This window comes from Manis javanica, chromosome 3, assembly GCF_040802235.1.
Source record: "Manis javanica isolate MJ-LG chromosome 3, MJ_LKY, whole genome shotgun sequence".
NCBI lineage: Eukaryota > Metazoa > Chordata > Mammalia > Pholidota > Manidae > Manis > Manis javanica.
The window spans coordinates 70767139-70789262 of record NC_133158.1 but is presented as its reverse complement, the minus strand read 5'-3'; the positions used below and the strand labels follow the sequence as shown (position 1 = coordinate 70789262).

Sequence of the window (22124 nt, the reverse complement as noted above, 5' to 3'; positions counted from 1 at the left end):
ATGTTGAGTAGGAAGTTGGTTAAGGTTGAAAGAATGTGAAAAGATTTGTTCATTTGGAAAGGAATATCTTCAAAGCTTTAGCTAACTATCTGCCATAGAAACCTGGATTCATTACTTTATAAGTTGCTGACCTTCTCATAAGCCTGGGATCATCTAACCTTAGACATAGCAGTATCATCTCCTAACTCTGCTACCTGGTACAGGGATTATAGATTTCCTGTGGCCATAATCTGTATCATCTTCTCATCCAGATTCACCAAGCTCATAAAAGTACAAATTTTTCTCCCGTTCTTAAGTGGATTCACTTAAGACAAAATTCATATGGATAAAATAAATGACTGCCCCCATGTGAGATTTCATATATTATAAATAGAAAAAAAATGAAAACATATGTAAATGTCTTTCATAAAACACTGAAAAATACTCTGATCAAAATTTCAGAGTTTTGATGACCCTACCACATTTCCCATAAATGACATCAAACTGCTGCATCAACTCAGCTTCAGTTTTAAATGGAGAGTACTTATAAATTATAGACAATTCCGTTGAGAATTTTTGAGGATCATCTGTGACAGATTCTCTGGTTCTTGTTAGCCATGAGGGTATTGGAACCACAACCTAAAAAAAAAAAACACATATCAATTTACTATTAAATACACAAATAAAAACCATCATCCTTTTGTCTGATCCTTATTCACACCATTCTTCATCCAGCCAAATTACAAAATAGAAAGTTAAAAAATTATTTCCTGCCCTGTATTCCAATTTTATAAGAAAGACACATAACAAATATGTATACTCAGCACTTAAATCTGTATACTCTGCATTTATTCTAAAATGCTCCACTATAGAATGTGGGGACAGATGGGATCTACTTCAGCTTCCTATTAAAATATGGGTAGAACGGCAGTGAGAACAACACTATCAGCATTTCAGAAGTTGAAAAGGAAATGACAGCATATGCAAAAAAAACAATCTGAAGCCCATGCCAGAAAAAGGAAGACCCAGCCTGTTTACTATTCAGAATGTCCTAGAAGGCTCATAGATTAATTCCATGAGTCAACTCAGGAGGCGGGAAAAAACGGGAAGAGAGCTGAAAGTAGCATCCAGATTCCTTGCAATAGTTCCTCCCCCACCTCCACAGGGACTGGATGTTTATTCTCTGGAAAGAGAGGAACCAAGCATTTCTGGATTACAGGAGATAGCAGCCACAGTTGTCAGAGGGACCTTACTGAGACAGGAAGGATTGAGTGATGCTGAGAAACCCAGGCATCTTCTCTCATTTAGCTCCAAGAAAGCTGCTGCCTAGGCACTCAGGCAGAAAACTGTAGGAGTCTTCTCTGAGAAATCTGACCAGCCCAGAGTGAAAGACATAAAGAAAATTATGTTGAGGGTTTCCCAATAAGTAGCTAAACGAGATGTCATTATTGTGACACTCAGAATTGCAAGCCCCACCCACATTCTTAAAGCTTCCAATCAGCATTTTATTGGATTAATCTTTAAAGTATTCAGATTAATAGCCTAATGTCCAAGAAAATCCTTGACAATGATAGAGACTAAATAAACAAGCACAACAAAGCAACTCAGTGGAAAGAGAAACCATCAGAGAAAATTTCAGAGGAAAAAATCATTGTTAATATCTCAGTGCTCTAAGAGGAAATATGCATCCATGAAAGAAGAGCAATATTATCCTTCAAAAAGAAACATTAAGAAAAGCTTTAAAAACTTCTTGGAAATGAAGAACATAATTACAGAAAAAAATTTCTCTGAGATGGTTGGAACACAGATATTAAAAATATCTCTGAGAAAAGAAAACAAAAATGTATAACAGACAGAAAATAGGAAAGAAAAGATAAGAAAATTAAAGAATCAGTTCCAGTCATTCAAGAGCCATGAACAGGAGTTGCAATAGGAGAGAAAAGAGACTATGGATGGAAGAAACTCATAAATTTTATGTCCCAGAATTGAATGACCTGAATTTCCAGATTGAAAACATGTAACGAGAGTCCCACATAACAGATGAAAATAGACCAACCCAAAGGCAAAAAACTGAAATCAGACTGGGGACAAAGAAGATTCTCCTGACCTTCAAAAAGTAGGGTGGGGCAGGTGGGTGAAAAGAATGGATCATATACAGGATTCAGGAGTTAAAATGACTTCAACCTTCTCAATACCAACACTAGGAATTAGAAGATAATGGAGCATGACTTCAAAGTCCTGAAGGAAAATTCACCCCAACCTAAAAATAAAAGCAAGTACAACTATCATAAAGTGTTCAAGTAGGATAAAAACATGTTCATGCACCAAACAAGTGAAAGACCTATGCTCTTAAAACTATGTAACACTGATGAAAGAAACTGAACAAGACACAAATAAATGGAAGCTATCCCATGCACCTAGATAGGAAGAATTCATATTGTCAAAATGACCACACTGCCCAAAGTACTTTACAGAATCAGTGCAATCCCAATCAAATTCCAGTGGCATTTTTCAACAAACTAGAGCAAATCATCCTAAAATTTATATGGGATCACAGAAGACTCCAACTAGCCAAAGCAATTCTGAGAAAAAAGAACAAAGCTAGGGGTATTACGCTCCCTGACTTCAAGCTCTCCTATAAAGCTGCAGTAATTAAAACTGTATGGTATTGGCATAAGAATAGATACATAGATCAATAGAACAGAGTAAAAGCCTGGAAGTAAACCCACACACAATTAATATATGACAAGGGAGGCAAGAATACACAGTGGGAAAAAACAGTCTTTTTAGTAAATGATGTTGGACAAACTGGACAGCTACATGCAAGACAATGAAACTAGATCACTCTCTTACACCATACAGGAAAGGGAATTCGAAATGGATTAAATACCTAAAAGTAAGACATGAAACCATAAAACTCTTAGAAGAAGACATGGGCAAGAATCTTGTGAACATCAGCACAAACTATTTTTTTTCTGGATATGTCTCCCCAGGCAAGGGAAACAAAAATGAAAATAAACAAGACTACATCACAATAAAAAAGCTTCTGCACAGGAAAGGACAATAACAACAAAACAAAAAAGACAACCTCTGTATGGGAAAAAGTATTTGCACATGATATATCAAATAAGTGGCTAATATCCAAAATATATAGAGAACTCATATACTCAACACCAAAAAACAGTCAAATTAAGAAATGGGCAGAGGACCTGAATAGACATTTTTCCAAAAAAGGCATACTGATGGCCAAAAGACACATGAAAAGATGCTCACCATCACTAATTCTCAGGGAAATACAAATCAAAACCATAATGACGTATCACCTCACAGCAGTCAGAATGGCTTCTATCCAAAAGACAAGAAACAACAAGTATTTGCAAGGATGTGGAGAAAAGGGAACCCTTTTACACTTTTGGTAGGAATGTAAATTGGTCCAACCACTGTGGAAAACAATATGGAGGCTCCTCAAAAAACTAAAACTAGAAATACCATATGACTCAGCAATTTTACTTCTGGGAATTTACCTGAAGAAAAGCAAAATCACTAATTCAGAAAGATACATGCACACCTATGTTCAGCGCCACATTATTAGGCAAGATATGGAAGCAACCCCAGTGCCCATTGATAAATGAATAGATAAAGAAGATGTGGTACATATATACCATGGAATATTTATTCAGCCTTATAAAGAAGGAAATCTTGCCATTTGTGAAAGCATGGACAAACCTAGAGTGTTTCATGCCAAATGAAATAAGTCATATAGAGAAAGACAAATACCACATGATTTCAGTTATATGTAGAATCTAAAACAAAAAAAAAAACAAAATAAACAAACCCATACATACTGACAACAGACTGTTGGTTACCATAGGGAGGGGGGATGGGTGAATGGGTAAAATAGGTGTAAGGGATAAAGAAATATAAACTTCAAATTATAAAATAAATTAGTAATAGTAATAGCAGTACAACATAGAGACTATAACAAACAATATTGTAATATCTTGGTACTGTAATGGGGGTAACTGCACTTTCTGTGACAAGCATTTATTAATGTATATAATTATCAAGTCACTATGTTGCACATCTGAAGCCAATACAATACTGTATAGCAACTATATTCAAATAAAAAAATTTCCATGCATGCGAGTCCTCAAAATATTTTACATCTGCATGCTTGCTAAAAAAGCTAATGGAGGATATGTTACCCCAAAAAGAGGGTGCAAGGTACAAAAGACAGGATATTTAGGATCTGAGATCTGACAAAGAAGAGAGGTGAGGAGACCCGCCAGGAAGATGTCAAGGGAAGACCTCAGGAGTGCAACAAAATGGAAGCTATGAAGAGCAGAAGTGTGAGGGACTCCAGAGCAGAGTTCTTCAGCAAGGCGGAACTGATGAGGGTGAAGCTGGAGACTGGGGTCAACGAAATGATACACACAGAAGACCCAGCAAACACAAGTATGTACAACACTCAGCAGACGATTAACTCCAGGGAAAATAAAAAATTGTGTGGAAAAGGAAAAAATAATACTTCATTGCATGTACAATTATGACTAATATACTGTTTACATAATCTTTTACTACAAATACTAAATAATAGCATAATCAAAATTATAATCAAGCTATATTGAGGGTAGAGAATTGGAAGGGTGAGTGAGTATTTGTGACAGAAGCAGAGAAAAAATTGATAAGTCCTCTTTTATAGTGAGAGGTTAGTAGATAATGCCTAAATCAAATCAAAAAGCAGCAATGCAAGTATGTTACATGTAGAGATACACAAAAAAATATGAAAAGAATCAGCTAATGCTGTTGAAAGACATTGCCTCTGTGGAAGTGGAAATGGGAGGCATTGTTTTAAAAAAAAGGAAATGGCCCATTTTAGGAAAGCTATGATTTCAGCTTTGGTCCAATTTCTCATGCCTTTACATACATAAAGTGCAATACAAATACTCACAGCATCGTCTTGCCTCACATCAGTCTCCCACTCAGCTACTCCCTGTTGCCTATAGACTGTTCCTATTACCCAGCCTAGTCCACTGCTACCAGTGGCACATGAAGATCTCTCATCCCCTCACTGTCCATCCAAACCCCATAATCTCCTGTCCTGATACTTGCTTCATGCTCTTTCTCTCCACATACTAGCCTTTCCAGCTCCAAGTTGTACTCTCTGCATAAAACCCTCATTGGTCACTCAAGGCTCTCTGATTGCTCCTTCCATGTCATTGCTTTTGACAATTGTGCAATAGCAGGAACACATATTCATTGAACAGCATTCTTTTTAAACATCTTCATTTTGTTATTTATCCAGTTCGCATGTGTCTCCCCTATTCGGTGACCACTTTAATGGTCAGATTGTCTCTGCTTGTTTTCTACCTTCTACAGGCTCTATCAAGTGCTGGGCAGACAATAGTACCACAACATATATTTGCTGTATTGAGTTCTAACTGACTGATGCTGTTAAAACAGACATTACAAATTAATGAAATGTTTCTAAGTCATGAAATGGACTTAAAATTGTAATCACTAGAGTTATAGCTTTTTAACTATTTTGCAGTCAATTTCTTTAGATTTGGTATTCCAAAACTTTTAACCCAATATTTTATGTATTTTTTAATGATAATCCATATGGCACAAATGGTGGAAATGTTTTATAGGCTTCTTCCAAAAGGCTCATTGTGCCAAAGGGGGCCTCTTATTCCAGGAGATTTGGGTACATGTGTAATGAAGATAAAGTTCTGAAAGCTGTCTACAAGCTAAAAACCCACTCAAGGAAAGATCAGTAGGTCAGGTCTCCAGGAAACTCAGAATGTCCACCCATCTCTCTCCATTCCCCAAATATATTCCTAAATTTTGAAATCATAATCAGAAAGAACCCATGATAGACTTCACCTCCTCATATTGTAAATGAATATGTTACCATGGGAACTGAAGGAAAAATCTCAACTCTTACCTCACTAAGGCCTTCTCTTTCACAGAATGTCTGAGAAAAAAACACACAGGTCATCGTTTCTTCCTTCTTTGTAAAAAGAATAAAGTCTTTCCCAATCCTCATGGATCCGCTATATTAAAAATGAAGAACATAATATATCTTAAATACCAAAAAGAAAAAAAAACAGCCATGATACTATGTACTGTAACAGGTTTTTCTTTTCAAAGAAATAGCTTCACTGTTTTTCTGACCCATCTCTAAGAGGTTTTTTGCCCTCCCAGTAGAGCAGATATGAACTAATCCAGCCCCTACTCTTGCTTGTGATATGACTGCTGGAGGTAAGATTCTGTCTGGGGCTCAAGAAGAGAGTGATCATCTGTCCCTGGCAGTTGCCACAGAAGTGATAGCAGCCTTAGGTCCTCACCTTTCATAGAGGCAGACTGATAAAATAAGCTATGGACACATATTCACCTATGCTAAATTATGCTCCAAGAAATAACAGAACATAGAGCTGCAATAAAGCTCTAAAGTATAGGGTGGTGCTTCAGCAATCTCTGAAAGATGATTCAAACATCTATTTGAGAATTAAATTTTAAAATGCTGTAAAGATCTAAGTCAGTTAAGGATATGGAGATTCTAAAACAAGATAGGACTCTCAAGTTTCATGGGGTTTTATTAAGCTTTACAAATTTGCATCATTCTGTATAAAATTGCCTTTAACTAAAAATTGTTTCCAATATCAATAATATATGAATTAAAGGGAAAAAAACCTCACCTTTTAAGACCATTGCCATATTGCCCAATAAACTTCAAGGTTGATAATCGTTTCTTGGATGCTCCAAAGTAAATGATATCTGAAGCTTCCTCTGTAATTGCAGAGATGTTCAAGTAGTTAGGAATTATGAGTAACTAACACTGGTTGGTTGGAGGTTGAGTTGTCAGGATGTCACACGTATCTCAGGACAAAAGGATGAATCTGTATCTCCAGGGTCAGACTCCATACATAATCTCTGACCAAGATCTTAATAGCAATATTCCTAATGAGGTCAGACAGGACTAGCCGTGTGACCTTGGATAAACAGAGATTAAATCTAAGCCTTAATTTCCTCATCTATGAAAGGGAACTACTAATACTTACATCGTAGAGTTGTTAATGAACAGAAATTAGTTGATGCATTTATGAAATCCTGAACACAGTATGTGCTATTTGATAAGTGTTTCTAAATTATGGGTGTTACAATGATTTATACCACTAGCAATTTTCCATGAATTTGGCCCTTATCAAGCTCGCTGTGAGACTAAGAAGGGCAGAGTGACTTCTAGTCTGACACTGGCTGGGAAAGAAGGACTTCAGACTCTCAGAGTCAACCTCCTGACCTCCGCAGGGTATTCTGGAATTCCAGATAAGAATCCTCTGAACTTCAGAATATACATACCTCCAAAAACAAGAGTGCTCCCAAGGAAACAGGAAAATATAGAAATGAATCTCCCAGTTGCCCTACCTGAAAACATGCTCTAGAACTGTCCTGAGTATCCTGTGTCAGTCCCTGTGTCAGTCTAGGTGCAGACATATTATAGTTCAGTGGCACCTGGTATGTGGTATGTAAAGGCTACCAGACACTCTGCTTGTCTGAAGCCAACTAGACATTCCATCACATGTTTTCTTAAGGGGTCAGGTATTAGGTGAGGGTATACATATTGACAATATTAGCTAGCATTTATTGAATGTTTAATATGTGCTAGGTACTATGTCATATACTTTGCATGTACTATTTAATACTTATTAACAAACCTATGAGGAAAATGTTGTTATTATGATCTGTATGTTACAGATGAGGAAATTTAAGTTTAAGGACTTAATGTAAACTGCCCAAGTTTACATTTATCACCAGTTGATAAATGCTATCACCAGGATTACAATCCAGAGTTATCAGAGATCATATCTCATGGTTCTCAGCACATACCATACAAACTCCCATATGTAGCAGCCAGAGTTCCAGGCACAGAGACAGAACACTGAACAGGACAGATATGACCCCTGCCCTCAACTTTATGTCATGGTAGGAGAAACAGATGAAAAGCAGACAAATAAAAAGATAACTTCTGAGAGTATTAAGTGAAGGAACCAAAACCAGGGTAGTGTGACAGAGAATTAAGAGGAGTGTGGCCTGAAGATAGAGGCATCAGGGAAAACCTCTTTCATAAGGTGACATCTGAGATGAGACTCAAATGACGGAGGGCCAGCCACGTGTGGCTGGAGTGCTATAAACAAGGAAGTGAAAGGTGCCAGAAAAGGTCAAAAAGGTGAACAAAGCCCAAATAGCACAAGATTTTGGAAGTATTACTGGGAAGTACGAATTTTATTCTGAAGTAATGGAAAACCAGTAAGGGTTTTAAGCCTGGGGAATGGATATCATATGATTTGTATTTTTTTTTAAATCCACTTGGATTGCTGTGTGGGAATTGGACTGTAATGGGGTAAGGCTGGAGGTCAAGAGTTAAGAAATTACTGTAGTCATCCTCTGTGGATCAAGATTGACCTGGCTCAGTGTGGATGACAGATAAATCATATTTCAGTCATCAGATAAACTCTTTCTTCTAACTTACTACTTGATTCCCAATAAATGTTAATAAAAATTGCTCTCTCAACACCTGTATTTTTAAAATACTACTGTAAATGTCAACATAAGTATGAGCCCTTCTGAAAATCTGAAGTTTTGTCACTTTGTTGATCATTTTGCCTGTGGAACCATTTCTTTGTTACGGAAATGTCTTAGAATATATCACATATTCTGTTATTTAAGAATTCAGGAAAATGAACTAAACATTCAGTGTAGAAGTGAAAAATGAAACTCTTTTTTCATTAATAGTTTTCTCTCAAACTCTGTTTCTTTCTCTTAGTTAAACATTAAGGAACCAGCAATACTTTTAATCTAGATGACCTGGAAAAAATCAAAAGTGTTCAAACAAACTCAGAATAAGAACTGAGTAGGCTATTTGATCACTTTTTAAACTTGCTAAGAAGCATTATTTGACTATTTATACCAAGGGGGAGCTTCAAAGACCCAGAAGAAGGTAATTGCTTTACTTTGTATTCTTAGCATCTGCAACACTGATGATCACTCTTTCCCCTGGTGTGGAATGAACCAGAACAGTAGTTCCATATTACCTGAACTTCCTCACCATTTTTTAAGCCTAGTGGTCAAAACACTTGGATTGTGGGACACAGACAAGTGTTCATTCAGGTACAAGCTAACCCAAAACACTCAAAGCCCTGATCAGAGGGAATATTTCAAGTCCACAGTGAACTGGTATTGTGCACATACCTACTGCCTTTCTGTTAGCGTTAAAGATACAAAGATAAATCATGCAATGAATAATGGATGTATTCATTATGATAAGAACATTCAACTGAAGCAACTAAACCCTTCAACATGCAGATCAAACACACAAACCAATAAAACAAGAAGAGGTGACCTCTATCTCAAGGTTAAGCAGAAAATTAAAAATAGCTTAAAGGAAACTGCCTCAGGGTTCTTGCAAGCAATACCTGAAAGGTGGGCTAAAAACAATCTGAGTCTATCCAGTTACTGTTCATTTTCCATTCATTCCCAAATGGATTCTCTTACAAGTAATCGGTACCTTCTGCCTTTCATTTCTCTGGCAATATTTATTTATATTCACCTTTTATCTTGGTTTAGATGATTCTACAATGAATATACTCTGTTAGCTGGAATACTTATATCTAAAAAGTTCAACAATATGTTAAATCTGGGGTTTATTTTCCCTAATAGCTACATGCCTGCTTTTTTTTATGGATAGCTCAATTTATTTTTATTTATTTTATGGGTTTTTAGACTATTTGTTCTAACAGCCAGTTAGTTATCTAGATAATTAACTTACCCGGGCTCATACCACATCCATCATCCAGGAGGCATAACATGAATCCACCCTGCAGTTTTTCATTATCCACTGTAACAGAAGAAGTTATTACTAATAAATATTTGGTTTAATTTGTTCATCATAAAGTTATGCTGCTCACATAATTATTCACCCTTCTCAAATGCGGCCACTGGGTGACAGACTTATGGCACAATGATGGAGCCAGAAAGGGTTCTTGGCTACAGTTTCACAAGAAACTGCAGAGGGAAAACAATCATGTAACAAAAAGGTTTTAAATTAACAGAAAACATCTACACATTAATATATCATGTATATAGTATGACATGTCCTGTTCTGGAATCTGGTCCTTTAAACTTCACATATTTTCTCCCTGGGGAAGGTATAAAGGTATAAGGTGATGTGACCCCAGGTTCTCTCTATCAAACTGATTAGTCTTTTTGCCCTTTCACCAAAGTACTAAATTCTAAAGTCAATCCAGCCCATTCTTATTAAATTCATTAGGCACTCTTCTGAGTAGTGAATTCCCTTAAGAGTCATTTGTGCATTCTTCTTGGTGGCAGCAAATATTTGCCTCTTGAAATGCATTTGATTTTTTAACATGGGTAAGTTTCTTGGAATCAATTTTGATGATTAGGAGATATTAAGTTACATAATATAATCCCTTGTTTAAAAACAACTTAAAGGTGTAACAAACTAATGAGTGTAATTTTGGGGGGGATATTGTTAATGTACAATTACTTGAACGACATTATGGTTACTAGATTCCCCCTATTATCAAGTCCCCCCCACATACCCCATTACAGTCACTGTCCATCAGCATAGTAAGATGCTATAGAATTATTACTTGTCTTCTCTGTATATACTGCCTTTCCTGTGTCCCCCCCTGCTAAATTAATGCCCCATTTTCCCCCTTATCCCTCCCTTCCCACCCGTCCTCCTTAATCCCTTTCCCTTTGGTAACTGTTAGTCCATTCTTGGGTTCTGTGAGTCTTCTGCTGTTCTGTTCCCTCAGTTTTTGCTTTGTTCTTATACTCCACAGATGAATGAAATCATTTGATACTTGTCTTTCTCTGCCTGGCTTATTTCACTGAGCATAATGCCCTCTAGCTCCATCCATGCTGTTGCAAATGGTAGGATCTGTTTACTTATGGCTGAATAATATTCCATTGTGTATATATACCACATCTTCTGCATTCATTCATCTACTGATGGACACTCAGGTTGCTTCCACTTCTTGCTATTGTAAATAGTGCTGCGATAAACATAGGGGTGCATATGTCTTTTTCAAACTGGGCTCCTGCATTCTTAGGGTAAATTCCTAGGAGTGGAATTCCTGGGTCAAACGGTATTTCTATTTTGAGTTTTTTGAGGAACCTCCATACTGCTTTCCACAATGATTGAACTAGTTTACATTCCCACCAGCAGTGTACGAGGGTTCCCCTTTCTCCACATCTTTGCCAATATTTGTTGTTGTTTGTCTTTTGGATGGTGGCCATCCCAACTAGTGTGGGGTGATATCTCAGTGAGGTTTTAATTTGCATTTCCCTGATGATTAGTAATGTGGAGCATCTTATCATGTGCCTGCTGGCCATCTGAATTTCTTCTTTGGAGAAGTGTCTGTTCAGCTCCACTGCCCATTTTTTAATTGGCTTATCTGCTTTTTGTTTGTTGAGGTGTGTGAGTTCTTTATATAATTTGGATGTCAAACCCTTATCAGATATGTCATTTATGAATATATTCTCCCATACTGTAGGATGTCTTTTTGTTCTACTGATGGTGTCCTTTGCTGTACAGAAGCTTTTTAGTTTGATATGGTCCCACTTGCTCATTTTTGCTTTTGTTTCCAAATGAGCGTAATTTTAATGCACGTTTGTAATCTGGCTCTGAAAAACATTTCAACATTTAGATATATGAGTTCTAGCACATATCTCTTTTTTTATAATAGTTTTATTGAGTAGCTTACACATAAAAAACTACATGTTTAAATTTAATAAGTATTGACATATACCCGTGAAACCATCACCGCATCAAAGTAGTAAACATACCCATCACCCAGATGCTTCCTCCTGCCCCTCTGTAGTCTCTCCCTTCTGCCCCTTCCATGCCCCATTGCTCCCCAACACACACATCCCCAAGCAGCTAATGATTGTTAATTCTGTCCCCATAGCTTCAATTTGAACACATTTGTTAAGTCAACTCAGTGTTCAATGGTCAACTCTAATTCACATTTTAAAAATTTAATAATGTTCAAGATAATCTATAAATAAATATCTAAAAAACATACCTAAACTTTCTGGGTTCATAATTTTATGGTCATATGCCAACATCTAATCCCCTCTCTTCTCTCCAATTCACTCACAGTCTATAAACCCTTTGAATCTTACCTACCCTCTGATTTGCCCAGTTCTTCTCTCTCTGGTCCCATGGTCTACGTATCTCAACTTCTGTGTCAAAGTATGTGCCCCCCCTCCTCACCACTCCCACCCTTCCGGCACCACCACTTAAGTATTTGCTCTGTTCAGCCCTCCCTCTGACTAAAGCAGACATTCCTCCACTAATCGACAAGGGGAATCCAACTCTTCTTGCACTCTGTGCCCAATGCAGTTGTTCTCAACCTCCTTGGCTGCACATTTGAATCATCTGGAGATAGCCTGAATTAAGTGGTCTTGGATGGATTCAGGAACAAAAGCTACCCCCATCATCCTACTGTTTCTCAGGATTGGAAACCACCTGGTCCAAGCCTCAGGTAGCTCTGTGTAGTTGTAGCAATTGATGTTGCAGCTCTTGGTATATGGATTTCAGATAGATTTCTATTATCTCTTAAACCTGAATGTCTAAAACAAACCACTATACTACCCTCTTCAGACTTACTCCTCCTCCTGGTGTTCCCTAATCAATAAACATCACTTTGCCATTAGGTTTCAGCTGCCCAAGTCAAGACCTCAGGATCGTCAAGTGTTCCATCTGCTCACCTCCTATACAGCCGTGTCTTCTCAATTCCATCTCTTTAGTGTCTCTCAAGTCTGACAACATTCTGCATCCCCACAATAATACCTTAGTCCAAGAAACCATCATGTCTCTTCTAGATTTTAACAGCAGCTCCCTAATTCCTTATTTCCACTAAAATCAGAGAATGCAGACTTGTCTGCAGCCAGCTTCACATTTCACTATTCTCCTGCTAATAACTCTTGCATAGTTTCCCCCTACCCTTAGGATGAAACCCAAACCAGTCAAAAAATCTTGCTTGCCTCTCATGACTTGGCTCTCCTACCTCTCTGTGATCATTAATTTTATGTATCAACTTGGCTAAGCTATGGTGCCCAACTGTTTGGTCAAACATTAGTCTAGATATTGCTAAGAAAGTATTTGTGGATGTAATTAACACTACAATCAATTGACTGTAAATAAAGCAGAAACCCCCATAATATGGATGGACCTCATCCAATCAGCTGAAGGCCTTAAAGACAAAGACTGAGGTTCTCAAAGAAGCACCAATTTTCTTCCTCAAGACTGAAACATACGAATGAGTTTCCAGGCTCTTGGGCTGCCCTAAAGACATAGAACTCAAGACTCAACATCAGTTCTTACCTAGATTTCCAACCCTACAGATTTCAGACTGGCCAGCACCAAGTGAGCCAGTTCCTTAAAATCAGGAACTTGTGTTATTCAGCATTCAGCCCAGTGCCTGCCTGCCACTTGATAAGCACTAAGAAAATGTACTGAATGCATATTTATGTTTACTAAAATTAATACACACAGACAGATAAAATACCCATGACTAAACGTATTTAGGTTGAATTCTATAGCCCTTACATTACTTGAAGAAAACTTAAGAATAGGAAGTAATTCAGAGGCCTCAGTAAATTGAAAACTAGCCCAATGCCTAGATTAATTGTACATCACCATACCAATTCTATCAATGTATAAACCCTGGTCCTGGTCTAATTTTTTTAAGAAAAATCAGTTTACTAGGTCGATAGTCATTTGTGCTTTACTACAATAAAAATTTTTATAATATGAGTAGGTAATTTAAAACCAAAACATTCAATTTTTCACAAAACACATATAATCTAAGTAAAGAAGGTGCCATTCTCAACTCAAATTGCAAAGACTCTTTTTAATTTTTTTGTGACAGTGCCATATGCTAGAGAAAGTGGGGGTGGGGAGTGAATACTGTCATGCCCTACTGGTATCTGCCATATACCCAAAGAACATAATATGTGGATTCTGATTACATTTGTTTTACTTTGTGATTCCAGATAATTCTTCTCAACCCTTCAGCCCTTCATCAATAGTATGTGTTCTGAATGAAATGCAACTTACATCTTTTCTCCGTTCTCCATTTCTAGGACCATTGCCCTAGTTCAAATTCTCACAATGTGTTGCACAGGTCATTTCCACTGTCCTATTTCCATGTCAACCCTTCTTTCACACTTCTGCAGCCTATCTACAAACGATCCTGCAGGCTATGACTGGAGTACTTTTCTTTAAAAAGAAAAGAGCATGTTCCTAATTTGCCAAATGACATTGTTCAAAATTCTTCAATAGTCCACTATCTGCAGAAAAAACTTTAATGTGATATTGAAGGTGCTCATCCATTTCATTCTAATACTTAGCTCTAGTCAACCTGGCCTAGTCTTTGTTCCCTGAATACTTTCTCTCCAATTATCTATGTGGCTCTGCCCCTCAAGTCATTCAGGTCTTGCTGGTACAGCATACACTTAGAAAAACTTTCTCTGATCAACCCATCAAAAATAGTAAATCCTTCCTATCGCTCTCTGTTCTCTTATTTCATTTTTTTTTCCTTTTAGCACTTATCATTGCTTGGTATATTATTTACTTCTTCATTTCTTTATTGTCTCTCTCTCCCCACTAGAATGCATGTCCCATGAGAACAGAGACCTTGTCAAATGTTCTGCTCATTGCTCCATCCCCAGCACCAAGAAAAATTGCTTAGCTCATGCATAACAGACTCTAAACAGTTATGCAAATCTGCTCACTATCTTACAGCAAGCTCCATACTCCAACCTAGCACTTATCACTAATAAAGACTCTCTTGTTTTTTCTCTCAAACTTTTCAGAATGTGAACAGTAGAAAGGGAAGAAAAATATCATTTATTATGTTTCTGCAAACCTCTTGAGATGCCCATGTCTTTCTCCCTCATGAACCAGAAACACCTGCCACCCAGGATCTTAAACACTTAGAAAATTGAATTGAATTCAGTTACTTTTTAAATACAGATATAGATTTACATTACGGATCATATCCCCTTGAGAGTGATCAATAGCCAATATTTGCAGGAGACCTGACAGAATCAGGGTCAGGGATCATCAGTTTAAACACTGTAGCCATTTCTGTAAGTAGTGATAATTACAGGAATAGATCAAAGAACTTCACTTCATTTGCATCCCATTTCAATGAAATGAACTAACCCATTCAATAAATAGTTGGTGACTAAAAATGAAGTCAATGAAGAAAACATATTGGCTCTGAATTTTATAGCCCTCAAACATTCATACTGCACATTCACATATGCATTTTTAAACTGTGATAATTTGGGAATGGTATATACTTAATTATGAACGACCATTAAATTAATATGACTTTTAAAATAAAACTAGTTTTCTCATGACAGACAAACTGACTGCTCCAAACAACTCTGATGCTTTCACAGAACCCTGGAAGATCTAATTCTGTAAATGGGTCCTCTAACAAGTGAACAGTTTCACTTTTGGGTTGTACTTTTCTCAACCTGGCTCCCCACAGGGTCACTGTACTCATGAAGCACTTAAATTACATTAAAAATCCATAGACTGTGATTTGATAATATGAAATAAAATTAAAGGAAAATAACTACAGGCTTTCCATTAGAAGAAAAGAAAAAAAAAGAAGCAAGTAAATCTGCTCACCTGAAAACACATCAAGTCTTGCAGCCCCTGCATCTCTGGAAACAATACAAAAATATCATTGCTTCAATATAAAATTATGTTTTTAAAACTTACTTTAATCTGAATTGGTTATGTGAGGTATAACCTATTGTCAGACAGCAAACAATAGAGAAATTCACCTAAATTGCTTCAAAAACAAGTACTAAAATGTTTCACTTTGTATTCTAAGACCTATGATCATGCATAACTGGAGAATGTTACAAAGCCTGAGACTCAGAAGCTTGAAGAGATGCTATTTAGAGGTAACTACACAAAAAGCTCAACAAAATGAGTATGAATATTTTTTTAAAGCTGGTTGGAGAATAATCCAGAAGTCAAAGAAAGATTTTCTTGACATATTTGAGTACAAAGAGAAAAAAAGAAAGGAAAAAAAAGCAAATTGCAAAGTAATATGTACTGTACGATCATATTTTTAAAGAACATATATGATAAAGATGTGCATATCTGTAAGGAAAGAAATTAAAATATTAACAGGGGTTTTCTCTAGGCCAGGGGTTGGTAAACTATGACCCCTGGGCCAAATTTGGCCTACCAGATGTTTTCTGTAAATAAAGTTTTATTGGAACACAATTATGCCCATTCATTTACTTATTGTCTACAGCTACCTTCTACAACAACTTTTAAAATAAAACTGTTCAGCTTCTACTACAGCCTCTGCTACAATGGCAGAGTTGAGCAGTTTCTTGAGCATTTTCTCTGTGTCAAGCATGGCTTACAAAGTGAAAATACTTAGTATTTGGTCTTTTACAGAAAAGTATACTAGCTCTTACTCTATATGATGAAATTATTGGTGACTTTTCTTTTGTTCTTATTTTCTCAGTTTTCAACAACTCAGATATTATTTATGTATTTTTAAAAATTATTTTTAAAGTAAAAATTTAAAAAGGAAAGGGGTAAGTGCCAGAAGATCCTGGTTGCAATATAAAGGGGATGAGGAAGGATTATCTTCCTCTAAAGGAAGGAAGATAATCAGGAATAAGGTCTTAGCTGATGAGGAAGTGGGTATGTTGAGGGAATGAGATCTTAACAGAAGCTCCAGAATAATAAAAACCAACAGGACTCTGATGGGGAAATCCGAGTATTTCTCAAAGTTCCCATTAGTCCCAATCCAAAACTATAGAAGTGTACCTACTGCACTTGTTCTAAAATCCTAGTTTCAAAATTGGCTCCTTAGCTCCTTCTTCTAGCCAATTGCTACTTCTATGCTCTTCCTATACATAAATTCTGAAATTACCCCTGCCATTTCTTGAGCATTTTCTCTGTGTCAAGCAAGCACCAAATGAAGTATTTCCCTTCTAATCGTAACTACAATCTCATGACACGAGATATCTTTATATATATTATATAACTACACATTATACAAAGTACCATGTATATAATAGGTGATCAATAAATGCTACTGTACTAAAGTGGAAGTTTTCAAAGAAATAGTTTCTTCATAGATTCTAAGTGCCATGGGATAATGTATAGAACAGTCATCTACCTTTACAGGCTATTAATATACTTTATAATAAGCTTTGTACTTTGGCCCAGGTACTTTCTCTCTGACCATCTGTTGTACTAGGAAGACCCCTAGCCATCCTTTCCTATACTACCACATGCTTTCCACCTCTCTCTACCACATTCTTTTAACATTTTCCAGTTCTAATTTTGACAACTACAGGAAATCATCCAAATCTTGAATATAATAATACAAAATAATTTCTTAGAATAACATGGAGACTTTGAAAGACTTTCTTCATAGAATCAACTGCATCTTGCATAAGTCTGTTAACCAACTTCATTTGATATGAATTAGCATCTAAGCAGTGGTGGCAAATCCAAGTGTCCACTGAAGACAGAGGAACTGAGTTGCTCACAGTAGCCATGGGGAACACTGGGTATGGCCAAGCTGAAGGCACAGGTTGATGTCAAGAAGCATATGCTGTGGAATGTGACCTCAAGGTTGTTGCTACTTCTAATCTTAAAAAAAGAAGAGGATCCAAATTTTTTTATTTGGCTCTTCCTGTTTATTAAATTTTATAAACAATTACTCTTTTCATCCTTTTCTTTATAAACACTGCAAACTTTGGTTATGCATCAAACAGACATGAGACAGGCTGGACTTAGTCAGGGGGCTGCCAGTTTATACATGCTGCTTGAAGAATTGCTTTACTGATCACCTTTCCCTCACTCCCCTGACTCGGAAGCCAATCTGTCTTTGCCAATCACCCCAGTCACTCTCTACTACAAAAACTGTTCCCATTGTTCTATTTCTTCTATGTTCTGACTTGACCTGCCTTCCTTTGTTGAATGAATGAGTGAAACAACTTCAGAAGAGAGAAGACAGTTGGCAAAACAGACAAATGTATTTTTTCGGAGTTATAGATGTTGAGTTACTAAAACCAGCAGTTAGTAGGAGGTAGGACTAATGGACATGGGAGGAGCCTTGCTTCAGAGCTTTGAGCAGCACAGTGGAAACCCTGGTAGAGAGACTAACCATGAACATCCATATGTTAGGGCCCCATCCTTGTTAGCTCCTTCTAAGTTGAGTTCATAGCTCTCCTGACCAACTTTATTCTTTCTCTCCTCTTCCCTCTCATTCTCTGATTTGTGATTCCATCAGTTCTACAGAGTTTCACAGAAGGGGAAGCTAATGACTTTCACTTAGTGATGAACACTGCTGTGCAGAAAGTTCTGGAAGGCTAGTTAATTAACTACATCTTGTGGTCACACTCAGTCATCTGCCTTCAAGACCACGAATAGGGCTGAGGTAGTGAAAAATGTTGAAATATAGTCACCATTCAATGGCAGAGAATTTAAGTCTCCCTACTGAGATCCCTGATTTAACACCACATACTACTTATAGGGTGAACTTTGCTTTCTGTAGAAAAAGTTGGAAAACCTTCTGCTATAGGGAAATAAAAATACAAAACAAATCAAATGCCATATTCAAGTAGCTGAAAAACTGACTCTCTCATAAGCCCCCACAAATACACTACAGAGTGGGCCTTAAATTGTTAAAGAGCTTTCCTTAAACATCAATACCTTTGGCAGAGACAGTAAAATGAGGTAAAGGAGTTGTGCAGCCAGATGGCATGAATTTGAATTCCAGCTCTGCCAAATATTAACTGTATAACCTTGAATAAGTCATCCAACCTCTGTGAATCAATTTCCACATCCGTAGAACTGGCATAATGACGCCCACCTCAAAGTGTTGTTGTAAAGATGAATGAGTCACTACCCATAGATAAAGTACTTAGAACAGGGATACATCCTAGGAGATCAACAAGAGTTAGCTATTTTCTCCTTAACTATGCAATTCACTTCCATGAACTCTTCAGTAAATGCCTAAACTCAAATCTAAATTCTCAAAGCATAGTATACATTGATATGTAACTCAAAAAATATCTAAATGAATATCTGCTTTTACAAGAATAGTAACTCAAGAACAGGCATCCAATTTACCTGCATTCCAAGTTTAACCATAAATACACACTGAATAAAGATGAATAACTTCTCCTTTCACCTGCTTTTTTTTTTATAGTATCTCGATTTTGAAGGAAATTAAGTCACAAAATATTCTGGTGAAGGAAAAATGACATTATCTTTTCATCTTTAAATATAAGTAGACTTGATTTATGTAGTGACTTCACCACAATAACCTGTGTTCACAGATCAGCCCTACCTTGCATTGTCCAGCAGTTCAGCCAGTGCTCCAAAAAGGAAACTGTGAGTGGTGCTGATGAAGAAATAAGAAAACTGAAAGTTAAACCAACTCTGTAATCAGTGTAAAAGGTTTAAGATACTTGCAGACAAATGTTCTTCAGTTCTAGACAGATAATCAATTAAGGAGTTATTCTAGAAACAGTTTTCTCAGCATGATCAAGATTCTGAAGTAGATGCACTCCGTTACAAAGCTGGGATCTAAGAACACAATTGCCAAAATACCCTGTCTACTTGGAATAAAACAAAGACTTCAAGGACCTTACTTTACATAGAGCAAGCAAATGGTGATGTTTTTAAATTGTTTTATAAGCATTTATTCAAGTTTTTTCAGAGAAGTTTTCAGTAAAATTGTATTACATATAGCCAAATTATATCTGAAGAATCTTGATCAAAATCCTAGCCCACTAAAAGGCCTTAAAGACTCCATTCATTCTGCAGGCACAGACACTGGCAGGGGACCCCTGATTATCCGCTAATCTGTATTTTTCTGTCGAAACTTTTTGCTTCTGAATTACCTGCAGTCACTCTCCTCTATACTCCTCATGCTAGGTCCTGAATAGAACATAGTAGATAGCCATCACTATTTACACTTTGAAAGTGGAATGTTCACCTATAGGTGAAATCAGGCTGCCTTCAGTGTCCTACACTTGCTTTTCATTTTCTGATGTGGACATTTCAATCAATACCTTTGTCACAGCATTAAAGGAAGAATCAGTATACAATTTTCTTTTTATATTTAATAAACAGGTAGCAGAAGCAAGATAGATCCATTTATCAAAACACACCTACACACAGAGAAGACAAGTAGTGACTCTATAGCATCTTACTACACTGATGGACAGTGACTGCAATGGGGTGTGGGGGGACTTGATAATATGGGTGAATGTAGTAATCACAATGTTTCTCCTGTGAAATCTTTGTAAGATTGTATATCAATGATACCTTAATAAAAAGAAACATCTGCACATTTGTACAGGAGGAAGGATTATCTACAATGCCTTAATGACTTCAAATACTTCAGGCCACACAGGACATTAGCTAAAAATTCATTTTTAAAAAATACATATATATATCCATTTTTTGGAAATTTAAACTTGCACTAATCACAACTGAAGTCAGCTTTGTCTTCCACTTCAGCTAACTTTTAACCATTCATCCCATCCTTTCCAGCTTAAACATATTCTCCATGACACATAAAAACTAAACATCTGTTAAATAGTGCCCATCTTACTCTGTGTTCTGTAAAAGTTACAGTTTGTCCTATGTAGCAAGGCTGGCCTCAGCTTTCTTTACATCTCCATTTCTGTGGTTTCAAATCTGGTTGCATTCCTTCTATCAATTGATCTTTCAATAAACCAAATTACTAAAGATGCCAAAATACCCACATGCCACTGTGAATGACACTACACTTTACTGTGTTGGAAATGACAGCTGGAACAGAAAACCTCTGTCATCTGCCTCTGCAATCAGAGTATTTGAAATAACACCTAATGAGCAGCCTAAAGGCAGTTGGGCCTGAGAGAAGCAAGAGTGTCCTAGTAATAACTAAAATGTGAGAATGCTATCGTCAGAAAGTCTGTTCTCTGTACAGATGCCAGAGGCCAGAAAGGGTGGAATCAATAAATACAAATTACTCTCTGAAGGGCAGCTTTAATCTCTAAAATGTCAGTGTGTTGGTCAAAGAAATCCAGAGACAAGCCAGGTTGGTAGAATTAAGGTTCTGACCTACAATTAAATAGCTTTGTTTAAATTTTTCCCAGCAGTGGGTGTTAACTGAAGAACACCAAAAGGGTTTAGTCTGCCCCAGAATATATACTCTTACCACTTCTTTTAAAACAACATTTCCATAACTCAAGGATACTATAAGTTCATTACTTTTTGGATTGGGTCTCTAGCCAGGTGAGATGCCAAATTCCTCTCTAACGTGTGAGCCCCTCCCGGCTCGGCTCTACCCGGGTACTCACGAGTTGGCGTGGATGAAATCCAGATGCAGCTGGGCCCGCTGCAGGTCAGCGTACTTGCCACCCATGCCAGTGTACTTGCCACCCATCTGCTCAAACGCGACCAGCGCGCCCTAGGAGACACCACACCGCAACCGGCCTGCATGCGCCCATGCCCGCCCACGCCCTCACGTCCACGCCTTCGCCCCGCCCACACCCTCACGTCCACGCCTTCACCCCGCCCACGCCCGCGTGCAAGAACCCGCCGTGGGAGGACGCGCGCCCCACCTGGAGGCCGCAGCGCGAAGCCTGCCCTGCCCTGTGTGCCAAGTGTCAGGAAAGATGAGTTGAGTTTTTGTTGCTAGTCTTAGAGCCAGTTCAGATTTATGGAACCTTTTGCCTGGCTGGGAAGAGTGTGAAGAATGTGAAGAATCCGGATGGCCAGGTTGGGGAGTTTAGGGAAGGAAAATCAGTAGTTGCCCTTTACTTGCCCATTTTGTTCGGAAGCACCAAGGATAAGGGTGTTTTGTGTCCCAGCCCCAGAACTTAATTCCTGTATCTAGGGTTGATCATGTTTTCTCCAGTTGAAAGAAAGAACACAGCCATAGAGAGAAAGGAAGAACTAAAGGCAATCAGAACAGAATTTGGACTTTGCTGTAATGTGGAGGGCTAGGTTCTGTGAGAACCTTCTTCATTAGTCGGCTGACATTCAGCTATTT

General features: G+C 37.4%; 1 protein-coding gene across 1 annotated transcript in view; it reads right to left on the bottom strand.

Moving 5' to 3' along the window:
- Positions 1 to 21556, bottom strand: part of MORC1 (MORC family CW-type zinc finger 1) — a 157934-nt gene extending 136378 nt beyond the window's left edge. Inside the window, exons 1-7 of the mRNA XM_073230415.1 lie at positions 21430 to 21556; positions 19425 to 19478; positions 15719 to 15753; positions 9809 to 9877; positions 6681 to 6771; positions 5927 to 6035; positions 459 to 618 (exon numbers count right to left, since the gene is read on the bottom strand). Of these exons, the coding sequence (XP_073086516.1) occupies positions 459 to 618; positions 5927 to 6035; positions 6681 to 6771; positions 9809 to 9877; positions 15719 to 15753; positions 19425 to 19478; positions 21430 to 21515 (604 nt within the window). The 5' untranslated portion in view covers positions 21516 to 21556. The remainder of the gene's footprint in view (positions 1 to 458; positions 619 to 5926; positions 6036 to 6680; positions 6772 to 9808; positions 9878 to 15718; positions 15754 to 19424; positions 19479 to 21429) is intronic.
- Positions 21557 to 22124: the final 568 nt, after the last annotated feature.